The 16,235-nt window shown below is 39.6% G+C and overlaps 1 protein-coding gene across 1 annotated transcript; it reads left to right on the top strand.

The window, feature by feature from the left end:
* The first annotated feature begins 3,411 nt into the window (after nt 1-3,411).
* Nucleotides 3,412-15,088, top strand: LOC115055525 (inactive pancreatic lipase-related protein 1-like). Its single transcript, XM_029521399.1, has 12 exons — nt 3,412-3,466; nt 3,920-4,071; nt 6,527-6,646; nt 7,086-7,220; nt 7,525-7,633; nt 8,538-8,657; nt 9,251-9,367; nt 10,940-11,058; nt 11,727-11,856; nt 12,883-12,997; nt 13,920-14,087; nt 15,019-15,088. Exons 1-12 carry the CDS (start codon nt 3,412-3,414, stop codon nt 15,086-15,088), a joined length of 1,410 nt encoding a protein of 469 aa, XP_029377259.1.
* Nucleotides 15,089-16,235: the final 1,147 nt, after the last annotated feature.

Here is a 16,235-nt window from a genome sequence, read left to right as displayed (position 1 = left end):
TGGGGCCTTTCTGTGTGGAGTTTGCATGTTCTCCACATGCCTGCATTGGGTTCCTCTGGGTGCACCCAGATCTCCCATCGTCCCAAGGCATGCATGTTTGGGTTAATTGGTGACTCTAAATTGCCTGTAGGTCTGAGTGTGAGTGGTTGTTCATCTCTGTATGTTGTACCATTGTCTGCCACAGTTTATGTAGCTTTTAAAATGGACCCTCTACTTGCTCTTAATGTGACACATTTAGTTAAAGGTTCTCTCTGAGGGATGCTGCTGCTCATTTGTGCAACAGCTTATACAGTCAGATGTATAAACACTGTCTGAACTGAAAGAAGTTTTCTGTCAGAGCTGATGAGAGTGAACCCAGGTGCAAAAAGGGGAAGCGAGGCAGAGGTAGTGAGTCCAGTAGGGCAAGAGCTTTTAATCCAAATGGAGGCAGGGGTCATACACAAAAAGGCTGGCAGGATCAGGCAGACAAAACAGGCAAGGAGTAGGCAGGAAAATCAAACATCAAAAAACAGTCCGGTCGTACACTGGGAGCAAACAACTGGGTGCGTGAGAGCTTAGCACACGGGAGGTAACAAAGACAATCTGGCAGAGACGTGGAGAATGAGGCGGGGTTTAAATACACAGGAACCAATACAGGTGAAACAAATTAGGAATTAACTCATGGCGGGAAAAAGAACAACAACAACATGGAACACAAGATTTTCAAAATAAAGCAGGAAGTGTACAACACAATGAAAACAGAGTCTGACATTTTCAGTGGCTTGAGTGGGTACTCCGGCTTCCAGCCACAGTCCCAAATACACGCATGCTTCAGTTAATTGGTGACTCTAAATTGCCCGTCGGCATGAGTGTGAGTAGTTGCTTGTATCTGTCTGTGTCTGTATGTTGACCTTGTAATGGACTGGCAAAATGTCCAGGGTGTGAGTTGGGACTGGCTCCAGCACCCCCCACGAACCAGAAATGGATAAGTGGTAAAGTGGTACTAAAACGCATGGCCTCTGTTTACCTTTAAAACTGTTGTCCAGTAATGCCGTGACAAATATCATTAATGATAAACCATTTTCAACAAGGCTATTACCTTCCATGCATCACTTCGTTTCCTTTTAATTGAGGGATTTCATCACTGTTTTGCATGTTGCCAAACCTTGCATGCTTTCATTATGGGAGAACATTTCACAAAACAAGCATCTGTGTTTTTTGAAAAGCAAATAAATATTTCTTTTTGATCAACAAAAAAGACCTGAGAAAGTGTTTAATGCCTTTTTTTAACATGGTCAATTTTGTTTAATATAATTTACACAAAAAAATCAACACATTTTCCTTTTAAATCTGACCAGGCATGAAGTGTGATTAGGGTAATCAACAGTGCTCTCTAACTAAAAAACAAATTATTCAGAGGATATAATTGCTCCAACCTGATTGTTTCATTGCTTTGATTTTTGTTAACTTGTGAATTATTTCATTTTTTGCCCATTATTTCTGAGTTTTGTGTTCTTCTCTATGAACTTTTTGAGAGGGTGGTATACTGCTTTCTCATGTTTTCTAATAGTAACATAAACATTTAAAACTGATTAAGATATTTTAAAATTCCATGAATCTCATCTAAAGCTGAACTTTTTCTGTCTCTCAACTCAACCAGTTGAGACAGATGGCCGCCTCCCCCCCGAGCCTGGTTCTGCCCGAGGTTTCTGCCTCTTAAAAGAAGATTTTTCCTTGTCACTGATGCCAAGTGCATGCTTGGAGGGATTTGTTGGATCTATTTCACAACTCCATAAAAATGTTGGTTTAGACCTACTCTGTATGTAAAGTGCCTTGATGTAATTCTGTTATGACTTGGCACTATATAAATAAATTTGATTTGATTCAGTTGAAATTACAGCCTTAAGCATATCTCTGTGACAATTAAGAAACAGAATAGAGTGGAAGGCAACTTAGGACTGAGGGTTGACAACTCAAAGATCCCAGAGCAATACATTCAGGGCAGGCACATTCATTCTCTTCTGGAGTTTAAATGGGACACTCTGACGTTTGATTCTCAAGGCTGATGAAGTGAAATTGGTTGGCATGGTATTCCCGTGATTAGAACTGTCACCTCTATCATAGCAGGAAGATTTCGATTTCAATTCCTTAGTCTATGGACATTTCTGTGTGGAGTTGGCATGTGCTCCAGGTCCCCGAATGGATTCCCTCTGGGTATTTCCTTCTCCAGTTCAAAGATGAGGTTATGCTGATCTCTGACTCTATGTCACTGATTGTAAATGTAAATGATTGTATATCTCTATATGCTGGTCCTGCGATGGACCGGTGACTTGTTCAGGCTGTAGCTCATTCTTGCCAGTGTCAGTTGGAATCTGTCTGTTCCCCAGACAGATAAATGGCATGTGCAGCTTGAGGTGAAATGATTAATACTTAAAAACCTTGAAAGCTTAAGGGTCTCTGATTGGGGTAGAGAATGGTCCCAGCCTATGGAGTTGTAAAGTTTCGATATCTACTGTAAGTCAGCCTGTTATTTTTGTCTGGTCAATATACTTACGACCAAAAGGCTGTGAACTGCCAGTGTTGAGGAAATACTTAGTCTTTGAAATGTCATCAGTCAAAGTGAACCTGTCAGCACTGTGGCCCATCAGAGGACATTTGCTGTTCGTACATGGGAAACACTTGTGAAACACTTCACCCTGTGAAGACAAGGACATGACAACATCTGAAAAATGAGCTCATCTTATGAACGAATGTGAGAGTCTCCTCTAGTTAATGTAAAGTCAAGGAAGAGTGACAACCTAAAAGACTGAACACTAACCCTCCTATACTACTTTAAAATGTGTGCGATTGCCATGTTAAGTATGGCTATACAGTAAGTTACTGTGTGGCTGAAGGCTGACTTTCTGGCTGTCAGCTATGGCTGCAGGAATAACACCAGAAAGCGTTTATGCTATCATCTCTCAATGGAGACATAGTCATATGAGGTCATACTTGGCTCACCCTGGACCTTTTTTGATTGGGACATGTCTCCAAATCAGGGATAAACTGTTGGTAACGCCAACAGCTGCAGATATAAGCCTTAAATAAATTTGATTTCATATTATGAATGGCAATATCCCGACATTCCAAAACATAACATTTCTCCAGATTAGAACATCTGTGATTCTGAACAGCAGGGATCAACAGGAATCTAGATCAAGTACAATCAAGTACATGGATAGCTAATGACTGACTTTACTCTGAACTGGCCTGTCAGCATGTCTGTCAGCTGTGTGTTTCCCACTCCTGCATGAACAAACAGACAACAGTATTTAACGGAGTGCACTGTCCGCTCTCCTCACCTCCTCTCTGGCCTCAGGGTAAGTACAACATAGCTCCACATCTTTATTTCATTTCTCTACAACCAAAAAAATCCTCATGAATCTCTAACAGATGTTACAGATGTGGTGTCTGGGTCTGCTCTGCTTCCTCACTGCAATATCGTATGGTAAGCTTACTTTACCACTCAGTGTTACTGCCCCTGCAAACAGGGCATTATATATAAGGTTGTGTGTTTTTCCAATTTAAATTTCAGGCTGCATGGCATTTTCTGCTTTTGAAAATTCAAGTGGTTGATGACTGACAGTATAACTCGGTGTATGACTTTATTCATGTTAGTTACATGAGATGTATACCTGACCTAAGACTCCATGTTTATACAAATATTCAAAATATTTCTACATTATTTTTTAATCATTCAACTGCTGTCTGTAAATCTGATCTTTGGGACCAACTGGAGTATAATATAAATAAAGAAATTAATTAGGTATTGATTCGTCAATCCATTTAATAACTGTGTTCACTGGTTCCTACGGCACACTGGGTTCTCTTCATGAGTTTCCTCAGATGGTAGAGATGGTCGGCATGATAGTTTTAAGCCATGTGTTCCCTGTCTCTACAGCAGTGGAGGTCTGCTTTGATCAGCTGGGCTGTTTCACTGACCTCCCTCCATGGGGGGGCACTGTCCAGAGGCCAGTGTCTGTCCTGCCCTGGAGCCCCAAAGAGATTGGTACCCGGTTCCTCCTCTTCACCCCAAATAACCGGTATTATCAGGTAAGGAATGGTTTGTTCACTGAATAATTTGTATCCATCCATCCATCTTTAATCGCTTATCTGAAGTTGGGTCATGGGGGTAACAGCTTTAGCAAGGAGCCCCAGACTTCCTTAAACCTGGCAGCCTCAACTAACTGACTAGGGAATCCCAAGGCGCACTCCAACTGGTCCTGGGTCTTTCCTGAGGTCTCCTTCCAGTTGGACGTGCCAGGAGCACCTTCCTAGGGAGGCGCCCTGGTGGCATCCTTATCAGATGCACAAACCACCTCAACATAGAACAAACCAGTGCAGTGGCTCTACGTAAAGTCTCTCCCAGATGACTTAGCTCCTCACTCCATCTCTAAAGGAGGGCGCAGACACCCTGCAGAGAAAACCCATTTTGGCCACTTGTATCCACAATTTGTTTTTTTTTTCAGTCATGGCTCGTGCCCATAGGTGAGGGTAGGAACTAAGATTGACCAGTAGTTCAAAAGCTTTGCTTTCTGGCTCAGCTCCCTTTTCCTGACAATGGTGCAATAAAGAAAATGCTGCACTGCACTAGCTGCCCCAATTTCCTGGTCAATCTCAAGCTCCCTCACTCAAGACCCCAAGATACTTGAACCTCTTCACTTGGGGCAAGGACTCATTCACCACCTGGAGTCTGCAATCCATCGGTTTCCGACTGAGAATAATGGCCTCAGATTTAGAGGTGCCGATCTTCAACACTGCCGTTTTCCAGTAACTGATACAGTGAGTGCTGTAGATCTAAGGTTGATGGTGCCGAAAGGACCACATCATCTGCAAAAAGAAATAATGCAATCCTCTGGCTACCGACATGCAACCCCTCCTCACCACGTCTCAAATCCCATCCATGAATATCATGAACAGAATCAGAGACAAAGCACAGCCCTTGCAGAGGCCAACACCCACTGGTCATACACCTTCTCCAAATCCACAAAGAACCTTCTTTGATAATTGCTTGAATCAAGCTCCCTTCTCTCCCCCTATTTCATTTATCAATTAATCAAATTTATTCACCTATTTATTTATTTATTCTCCTCCCTTCTACTCTCTCAGTATTGTAGTCATTTCAACCCCACTGTTACTTTATTATTTGCGTATTCCCTCCCTCTTATCTGTCATCCACTCTTGCCCCTGCCTTATTTTGTCCCTTTTATCACCAGGATAGTTTTCTATGACAAATAAAATTCTATGATATATATTTAAAAAATCCACAAAGGACATGTGGACTGGGAGATTGCATTCCCAGACCTTCTGCAAGAGTAAACAGCTGGTCGGACCCTCCTTTTCAGTACCTTACAGTCAACTTTTCCAGGGAGGCTGAGTTTTGTGGTGCCCCTGTAGCTTGACAAGGTCAATGGAGTTTTAGATTTGGTGAGATGTTTTGTCAACCAAAACGGTAAAAATGATGGCTGCATGTTTGGCAATACTGAGGTGAATCTATGGGATCCAAGGAATGTTGTTTCTGGTGTTTCAGACAAACTCAGGAGAATTTTAAACAAACGCAGCATCCCAGTATACTTTAAACCCAGCAACACATTCCAATAGAAACTGGTTTATCCAAAAGACACTGTGCCACCCAGAAAAGCAATCTGGTGTATGCTGTCCAATGCACAGATGGCTACAATGACCTATACAGGGGTGAAGCAAAACAACCACTCCACAAATGTATGGCACAACACAGAAGGCCCAACTCCTCAGGACTAGACTCATTGGCCTATCTACATTCAAAGAGAAGTCACACTCTTTGGAGGACACCACAGTAGATATTTTGGACAGGGAAGATAGATTGGTTGAAAAAGGGGTGAAGGAAGCCACGGGTCAAATCACTCTAAGTCGAAACTAACACCTCCAATGACGGTCTAACATCAGAGCACACCGAGCCTGTGCCATCAATAGCTTGGATAATGACTTTCATCACCAGCCAGTCAGACTAGTTTAGTCTAGTCAGAAGGGCATGAACTGATGAAGCCTATTGTATGAGAGATGAAACGTCTTCACGGATAGAGAACCAAGTCCGGTTGTGCTTGACCAAATTTTCTTTTTTTAGTTCTGTAGAAACTTTCAACTTTTTTCTAACAGAGGGATGAGGCTGAATGACTGAATCTATATTTTACCTAGTTTCCCATTAATCTACTTCCCTTCTATGTTGCAAAAGTGAATGTTACAAATTTCTATGACAATACTATGACAACCTCTACTATAAAGAATGCTTAGTAAAATATGATCTGGTGATTGATTTAGTAATCATGGCAATAGGACAGGTTAAATTCAATATTAATTTAGAGCTAAATTATAACTAACAAAATATATCACTTAATTTATAATAGCCAACAGTTGATAATTTATGAAGGGACCAATGCAATTTTCCATATTTCCTTATGGTTTCAATGTATATAATATACATGGATATGTGCAGCTTGTCTGTTGACAAATGTTGAACACGTGACCTTAGGAGATAAAACCTGACCAAACCATCCATGCCTCAAACTATAATGGGAGGAGAAAGACCCGATTCATCATTCCTGGTTATTTGGAGAGTACAGATGAGGACTGGCCACAGGACATGTGTAAGGTAGGAAAGCAAACCGAAAGCAAACTGAACTGAGCAATATGTGGTGGGAAAATCCGTCAATGAGACTTTGATCCAGAAGAAATATTTCAGATATTTCTGATTAAAATATTAAACCCAACAAATTGCACAGGTAGGCTCACCGGTCTATCTGGAGGAGACAAGTAAAGCGTCTCTGCCACTGAATGCTGAAATACCTCTCATTCTGAGATCAATAATTTATTTTAGATATCTCTCAAGATTTTTTTCTCAGTGTTTTTCAGTTTTTTTCCATCTCATTTATTAGTGTCATTTCTTAAGTAACTCAATCCCTTTACTGTGAGGCATCTGTTGTCAAGTGCAAAAGTACTACCCAAATAAATCTTTTACCAGAGTGCAGAAAATCTGTCTGTAAATTAAGTTTTCATCAAACCCATGTTGTCTCATTTGTTGCTATGTCAAGGATATGCTGAGATGGGAGTATGTCAATTGTATTGCTGTTGAGTGGAAGACAGGTGTGAAGACTCATTATGCCCAGGCTGCCAACAATGCCAGGGTGGTGGCTGCCCAGGTGGTGTCCATGATTACATTCCTCAGGGTAAATATAGTACCTCAATAACTGTCTCTGCTATAGATGGAGCTCAAAACCATAAAATACTGACATTCAACAAATTAACCAAAGACTGACTGAAGAAAGAAAACTATTCTCTCAGTTTTGGAAAAGATACAGAATCGAATGAAGTAAAATTAAAAATTAAGCCTAACCCAAAATTACACAACAGACAGGGTAAACAGAACACAACTGGATGTTGAGATGATATTATCGTGTACACACAGTGGACAGTGAACACATATGCTGTATCCATTATATTTAACTTTAACCCACATGTTTCATAATGCAGGAGAGCTTCAATCAGACGGCTAATAAGTTCCATATTATTGGACACAGTCTTGGGGCTCATGCTGCAGGAGAGGCTGGTAGCAGGATCCCAGGCCTTGCACGCATTACAGGTAAACTTGTTGCATTACATACTCTTGGTAATGGTGTGGAAATCGCTTGTGGCAGTTGCTCGTAATTTCATTGAGCATCACATTGATTTGCACTGAACTGATGGCTGATTGTTATGATAAATTGTAACAGAGATGCTGTCTATGGTATGAAAGGGAACTCCAGTGGTAAACAAGTAACATAAAAGTAGCATAACTTTTATCTTTATTTTAGTTTTACCCATTAATTTCCCTCAATCATATATGGTCACAGAGCCATTTGATTTGTCTGGATGTTTAATTTAACATTAAACAGGGCAGCTTTATAGCAAGACGTTTATGTTTTCGATTCCCAGGCCTGGGGACTTTCTGTGTGGAATTTCCATGTTCTCCCTCCTCCCACAGTCCAAAAACATGCATGCTTAGGTTGATTGGTGACTCTAAAGCGCCTGTAGGAATGAGCGAGTGGTTGTTGTGTTGTCAATGTCTGCCCATAACTGACTGAATATCTGTTTTAATTTACTTATATTTTGACAATTTTGCTTAGATTTCGTTTAGACTTTGACAAAAGACCTGTTAAAAAGAATATTATTTCTATCAAATGGTCTAAAGACAATACTTAAAATTTTGAACAATGTTTATAAAACTGCTTATAATTTGATATACCACCACCAGAAATTACATCACATGAATCAGTTTTCATCAAGACAAATTCAGTTTTTTATTGAAAATTAAAACACCATTAGAGTAGCTGGTGATATGCTGCATTATTACATGGCAATTTAGTTTTTAGAAGTGATGGTAAGACAGTTCAGCTTATTTTAAATTTACATTTTTTATCAGTGGAGAGGCACCATAATTTTGTTGTGGTTGGTCTTGTCCAATCTTTCAGACAGATTACAGATTTTTAAATTCTTTCTCTTGGTAGGTCTGGACCCAGTTGAACCTTACTTCCAGGACACTGACTCTTCTGTGTGTCTTGACATGAGTGATGCTGCCTTTGTGGATGTCATTCATACTGATGGACTTCCTTTTGACTCCAAACTTGGTATATATCACTGTTGATGGAAGTAACACCAAAAAGAAAAAGAAAATATTCAGCACTGTCTTCCCTGCACTCTCTTACACTCTGGTCATATTGATTTACTTCACCAGCAAGTTGTTGTAGTTTTTGCAATTTCACAGATTAATTTTTCTCTTTTGGCTTTTTCCCTATCATGGGTTTCCACATCAAGTCAGCTCTGAGACTGCATGGCTGATTTGGTTGAAGTTTATACACCAGGAGCCCTTCCTGCTGCAACCCTCCCCATTTTCGGGGCACAATGAGACTAGCACAAGCCCACCAGTGGTTTGTTTTGTGGCTGGGGTTTGAATCCAGGGCTTCTGTGTGCAAACCATGTAGCTCTGACACTGAGCTACGTATTTCCCCAGGCTACAATTTGACTTAAATACAAAATACAAAAATATAAATCTATACTCTTAAAAGCAGTTTCTTCCAGTTTAAATTAAGCTACTTCAAAGAATTTGAAGATCAATGAATGGTCTGTAACTGAATCTTCATCCTCATCAATAAAAAAAAAAAATAAATAATAAAAATAAAAAAAATAATTAATAAATAAAATTTTATGGCTTTTGTCTCAGGTCTGGGGATGATGCAACCTGTGGGCCACATTGACTTTTATCCCAATGGCGGAGGACTGATGCCTGGTTGCTCTGCGAACAAGGGCAGGCCCACTGACCTCGATGCCATCTGGGAAGGTGAGATTGACTGAGAAACACAAACTTAGAGAAAATAAACAAAATTGAAAAACTAATGATCACATGGATTTTCTTAGAGTTCCACATTTACTGCCAACCAAGTCCTAGAGTGTAAATTCACATTCATTCAAGTCAGGTGCTTAGATTTAAATATACAAATTCCTGCCAGAATCAGGTCCGCACCCAAAAAATAAGAAAAGCTTTTTGCCTTTTGCAGTCGAATTAGATTCTAGTAATTAGAAGTTGTATTGTGTGGGTTAGGGTTAGGGAAAAAGAGAACAAGAGTTAGAAAAATAGCCACAACAGGCCAATTCTCTCGCTTGGAATGTAGTGCAATGTTTTGGATCACATGCATTGCATTCTGTAGGTTGGTGGCTTGGTGGATGTTAACTTAAGTCGATGAGCCTCGGTATGCAGAGGTAACCAAAGCCAATGGTGCCCCCTAACGGTGATTTTGGGTACTGTATTATTTTTCCCATTGAGTTGCCAGAGGATTAACACTGAAAATCAAATGAATAACTTTGTTTCACTTCAAGGCACTTTCTATACTATGGTGGCCTGGAACTGTAATATACAGAGCATACATTTATTGAATTATTGAAATGTATTAAAAAATTCTAAAGTTACCCTTTGATTGTCACCAGATTATTGCAGACTATTGCTGAAGTGTTTAAACATTTTGTACCAAAAAATAAAAATGCTTGGATTGGTCTAATTCCATCCAGTTGTACTAAGAGAGTAAAATGAACTTAAGGTCCCAAGATGGGACCTTTGAGAACTTGCTTTGAGATGCTCGACACACAAAACCTCAGTGTTTTCAAGTCTACAGGCTCAATCAAAGTCACTCCTTCTATAACACAATGAGTCACACATCCTGTTTTTTCAATGGTGTAACTTACAATAGAGACCCGCTCCCTGTGGAATATTGGAGTAGTCCCAAAGGAAAAATTGGAAAGAAACCCCAGGCAGAGTTATTCCTTATGGTCCCATATGAGCATTTTTTTTCTAAAATGACTATTTTGAAATGTACTGCTGAGAAGCAAAGCTCAAGTGGCAGCATTGGTGCCACACCTGGGTCAGGGGTGGGGGGAGTTGGGGTGCTGGCACTTCTGAATATATCACTTTTGATCATATAGATAAGAGAGGGAGAGTGAGAGCCAGGGCTACATAGCTGGAGGTTTTGGAGCAACTGATGTTTGCCCTGTACTGGAAGAGAAAGCAAAGGAAATGATGACCCCTTTATAAATCTGTTTCTAACCAGCACTGCTCCTCTGGCTCTGTTTCACATTTTTGCTTTACTCTGAGATTCTCTTCATCATTTTAGTGCTGTTAAGTGAAGAAAAATCACTTTTCTTCCTTAACCTATTCCTTCTTTTCTTAGTGGAAATAAAGCTGACTCATAGTGATGTACCACTCTGGTAGTTTTTAGATAAAACAGATCTTGATGATCTCAGTCAGAGAGTCCTAAGACACCTGAAAAAACATTCACATCTATTATCTTATACCTCCTTAATTTACCCTAATTTTCACTTATGTTCTTCCCTGTCATCCCTTGTTTCAAACCTTTGTCAGGTACCAGAAAGTTTGATGCCTGCAATCACGGCCGAGCCTACCAGTATTACAGAGAGAGCATAGATAAATCACAAGGCTTCGTGGCTTTCCCCTGCGCTGACGAGGACAGTTTTGCTGCTGTAAGTTTTTGGGTCCATCATGCAATACCTGTCCATGTGGCAGTGATTTTTGTATCGAATTATATCAGTAAATTGCACATTCCAAAAAGTGAAATGTTTTCTGAAATGTCTACTTCTAAGACTGTACTCAAGTTCTTTTGATAATTCAGTGAGTTTAGAAAATTGGTTGATTACCCCCTCCAACTGAGCAGGGTAATATAAAATAGGAATAAAAAAGCAACAAAGCCTCTATTTTGGACTCTCAAAGGTCAACACCTTTATGATGGTTTGATGGTCAAACACCTTGTGTTCAAGATCTTCACTGTCACCTCTGTGAATCCATAAAATACATAAATTCATCACCCTATACCGCTTATCCAGTGCTGGAGCCAAGCTCAGCTCACACTGGGTGAAGGCAAGGTACATCCTGGGCAGGTTGCCAGTCCTTTGCAGAGCCAACACACAGAGACAGACAGAGATGAACAAATACTCACACTCATGCTCATATCTACAGGCAATTTATAGTCACAAATCATCCTAAACTTTCTTGTCTCTGGACTGTGGGAGGAAACCCACGCAAGCACAGGGAGAACATGCAAACACAAATGCATCCACACAAAAGGAGACTCTCACATTCCTTCATAAGATGAGCTCATTTTTCAGATGCTGTCATGTCCTTGTCTTCACAGGGAAAGTGTTTCCCATGTACGAACAGCAAATGTCCTCTGATGGGCCACAGTGCTGACAGGTTCACTTTGACTGATGACATTTCAAAGACTAAGTATTTCCTCAACACTGGCAGTTCACAGCCTTTTGGTCGTAAGTATATTGACCAGACAAAAATAACAGGCTGACTTACAGTAGATATCGAAACTTTACAACTCCATAGGCTGGGACCATTCTCTACCCCAATCAATACTTTCAGTTATTCGATTAATCATCAATAATTTTCAATTTGATTTTGCTCAGTACAAATTTAGTGTAAACCATGAAAGAGTGGATCTCGAAACCCTTAAGCTTTCAAGATTTGGAAAAAAAAAACAGTGAGAATAAGAACCGGGATGCAGGCTGTGTGTTGCCCTGTGTCCTCACACGAACACCGCTTCTGTTACGAATCAGGTTTTTACCCCATAACCCCATAAAGTCAGGCAGATTTGAAACGTTTGGGCTATAAAAAGCTATTTTAAAATGATAGTGCAGTAATGTGGATGTAGCTTAACTTAAGACTTGGTTTTGTCGCTATAAATCATCGTTTTACAGGGGGACTCGATCAGGTAGTTGTAAATATCGATGCCATTTCGCCATAAAAATTAAGGTAAGCAGAAGGGACAATGAGAAAGACTCACATGTGAGTTTTTCATTGCACCATTTCTTCTCCGGTACAGGTAGCATTTTAAAATAGTCATCTGACATGTTGAAATAATGTTTTAAGCGCACTACTGGACAGTGTTTTTGAAATTGTGCCACCGATAGTTTTCCCCTCCGGTGGGCGTGGCTTTTAAAGTATGACGCGTTGCGGTCTGTCTATCACAGGACGGAGGATTTTCATTCAGCCCGAGCAGGACATTGACTCGTGTTACTCGTATGGTTCTCCGTACCAGATACTTGTTTCAGCCGAGTGTATTAGAGATGAGTATGAGCTCAACCCTCTTAGCAATGAATGGGAATGGGATCTGCAGATCCCAAAGGGTTTCACTGCAAAAAATGTAGGTAACCATTTTATTCTGTGTTATTTGATAACCCTCACCCATGAAAAATGATCCAGGAATCTATAATGACATTAAACCATAACTGTTGTTGAATAAAGGGACTTTTAATTTCTTTTTTTTTTTTTTACATTTCTAGGTTACAGCTACAGAGTGACAGTGATGCTTGATGGTCCCAGCTGGCCTAACCCAGGGTTCATGTTTGTGGCACTCACTGGAGACAAGAAAGACACCAAAGAGCACCGGCTTCATGTGTAAGAATCTCATGCATTGAATACTGATCAGGTGTGTTTCTTCAGGGTGCTTCTTATTCAATCAAGAGGTTACACTCCAAAAAGCAAGTTGTGTTGTTCAAAGTTGATTTCATTCATCGCTCCATAATCTATACCCTTTATCAGGATCAGAGGGCCTGGGGGCTATGCCAGCTGACACTGGCAAGAATGGGCTACATCCTGAACAAGTCACCAGTCCATCGCAGGACCAGCATATAGAGACATACAATCATTTACACTTACAATCAGTGAGGTAGAGCCATCTCCACATTGAAATGTCCATAGACTTAGGAATCGAATCAGAACCTTCTTGCTGTGACAGTGGTGACAGTTCTAATCACTGCAACACCATGCCAACCAATTTGTCACCCCACAGTCCTAAATTGCCTCCCAGTCTATTCTTTGCTTCTTAATTGTAACAGATCTATGTTTAAGGCTGTAGTTTCAACCAAATTAAATTTGCTTATATAGCACCAAACCATAACAGAGTTACATCAAGGCACTTATACAGCAGGTCTAGACCAAACTCTTTATGGAGTTAAAAAGACCAAACAAATCCCCCCAAAAGCAAGAAAAAACATCCTTAAAGAGGCAGAATTGGACTCAGGGAGGGTAGCCATTTGCCTCCACCAATTGGGCTGAGAGAGAAACAGTGAGAGAAAAAGAGCAGGAGGAGAGAAGATGCAATGAAAAAAAAGTACAAATTCATCTGACAGTGATCAAATCTGTGATTCAAAGAACAAGGGGTTATCTTCAGTGAGATTCTTCGTGTGTTGTATGGGTGAAATTACAGTGCCAAATGTATGATGATTGTATGTATTCCAAATCATATCACAAAGATTTACTAAGTTCCTACATTTCATGAAATGTGTTTCAGTTGTGACCAATGTTATAATTTCTGCAGGGGTACCCTGATGCCTGGAAGGACCTATGAAGTGCTGATTGATGCTGAAGTAGATGTGGGTGATGTGATGGAGGTGAAATTTCGGTGGAACAACCACATCTGGAACCCAATGAAACCCAAGTATGGAGCAGCTAAAGTGGAGCTACAGAGAGGAAAAGATGGGAATGTGTAAGTTTGCTTTTTTCTGAAATGACCAGTGTCAGATGCCCTCTATCCAAGAATTCTGAGTAAAAACAAGAAACTTGCGCGACAGAAAAAAAGAAAAAGGACCAGACTCTGTGACTAACTACCTAACAACAATAGAAGAATATCTGCTCTTTATTGCACATTTTCTCCAGTCGTCTGGGTTACAGACAGTGTGGTGATGAATTCAGAAATGCAGGGAATTAAAAAGACATCATGCAATTTTTAAAATTATAAATGGCACAAAGGCCTAGAGTAGAGCTTAAGACGTACAACACAATCCTGATAATGGTAAAATACGGTCAAACTAACTGTGGAATTCAAAATATGCTGCCCTCTATTTTGACCTTATTAAAATCAGAAAAGTGATGATTACAATATAATGAAAGAAATAAGTATTTTTTTAATGTCAGTTCTTTTATATGGAATATTTTAATATTGGTTTTGGAATAATAAACGAAATATGAGGATGAGGTTTGAACCATCCTTAGCCACTAGAGGGCAGCACGGTACACACACATATTTCAAACAAATAGTGGTTAACAAAATTGATTCATTACCAATGGCAGTTCATTAAAGTTGTGGCTCTCAAAAAGTTAGTTACATTAGTTTCATTATTGACCCATAAATTGCATTAATTAGACTATATCCCATTTGATAAGAATTCAAGGCCTTTAGATGTTTTATTACAGAAAGTGAAATAACCAAATTAACAGATATTCTGTAATTCTGTTTCTGCCCCCCAACAAAGGCCCCAGAGGACCCTCACTTTGAGAAATGCAGTATTAGATGAGATATTATAGGAGACGTGAATATTTTGGAGTTTGACTATGAGAACTGATACTTCAAAAACATAATTTTTTATTGAGTGATTATGCTCTGTAATGTCTCTGTCTCTTCTTTTCTTCTTTTACAGTTCCTTTTTCTGTGGAACAGAGAATGTGCAAGAGAATGTAGTTCAGTCTGTGCTTCAATGCCATGCTTAACCAGTCATGATTGTCATATCACTCAGGCTTTTTAAGAAAAAGTTCACATTTTATCCCAAAAATATTTAACAAACTGTGTCGCCAGCATCATTGTACCCTGTTTTTATATGTAGCTATACAAATAAAAGGTGTAGGATCTCAGACAAACCAGCACATGTGTCTCAATAAGCTGTTGGCTCTGAACAGGGTTAATTTCCCTTCTCAAAATCTATACTGAAGGAAGGATACCCATTCCACAATAGGATTCATCCACATTCTCCCCCAGATGTTATGTCATTTAATGGATTAAGTTTCTTATATTCATTCAATCAATTTTATCAACAACTTTGTTCTGCAGATAAATAAAATGCCCTTTACAATTTCATACAATTCCAGTCATGTTGTTTACTATTTTGTTTTGTCTGAGAAACAGTCCAAAATTATGATCAGAATATTACTATGATTACTACTAATATGATAAAAAATGCTCGACTGCAGCTTTAACCTCAGAAGACGATCATTACCCTCACTCAAGTTAGCAATGTGCAAACACTGCTAAAATATGTGAGCTGCTATTAAAACGGGGAGAAGATCTCTAAGTGCTAGTTTACAATCCCCAACATCATTTATTAACTTTGTAGAAGAATGAGAATTTATATAAAGCCATCCCTGACAAGTCTCCATTTACTGTGGTATTATTACTGTCACTTTAACTGACTGAATAAGAGCTGTAGTACAAGGGATACTTCCCAAGTGCAACTGTTAACTTCGCTTCAAAACTAACTTTTCATCACTACTAAGGCCTGTCAGGACAAGGGAAGGGGATACATAATACCTTCATTAATGTTGAAAGACATCAGGCTCCATTTGTGCATACACAAATCAACAGTAAATTACACAGTGAGATCATTACCTACTCTTGCTCATTTGGATATGCAATGATCCTAGACAAATTCTTGTCTAATGTGTCATATATCTATAATTCCAAAAGGATGTTTCATGTACGTTGATGTGATAATGAAACAAGCTTGTGTGTGTGTGTGTGTGTGTGTGTGAGTTTGTCTGAAAAGCACTTATTAATCTGTCTGTGGACATTTGTTGGCTTATGAAGTCTTGATTGTGTGTCATTGTTTGGCTTCATTTATTTGAACACACACCCCATAATCAT

The sequence above is a fragment of the Echeneis naucrates genome, chromosome 15 (genome assembly GCF_900963305.1).
Source record: "Echeneis naucrates chromosome 15, fEcheNa1.1, whole genome shotgun sequence".
NCBI lineage: Eukaryota > Metazoa > Chordata > Actinopteri > Carangiformes > Echeneidae > Echeneis > Echeneis naucrates.
Note: the sequence above shows the minus strand (reverse complement) of the source record. Positions and strands in the feature narration are given on the sequence as shown.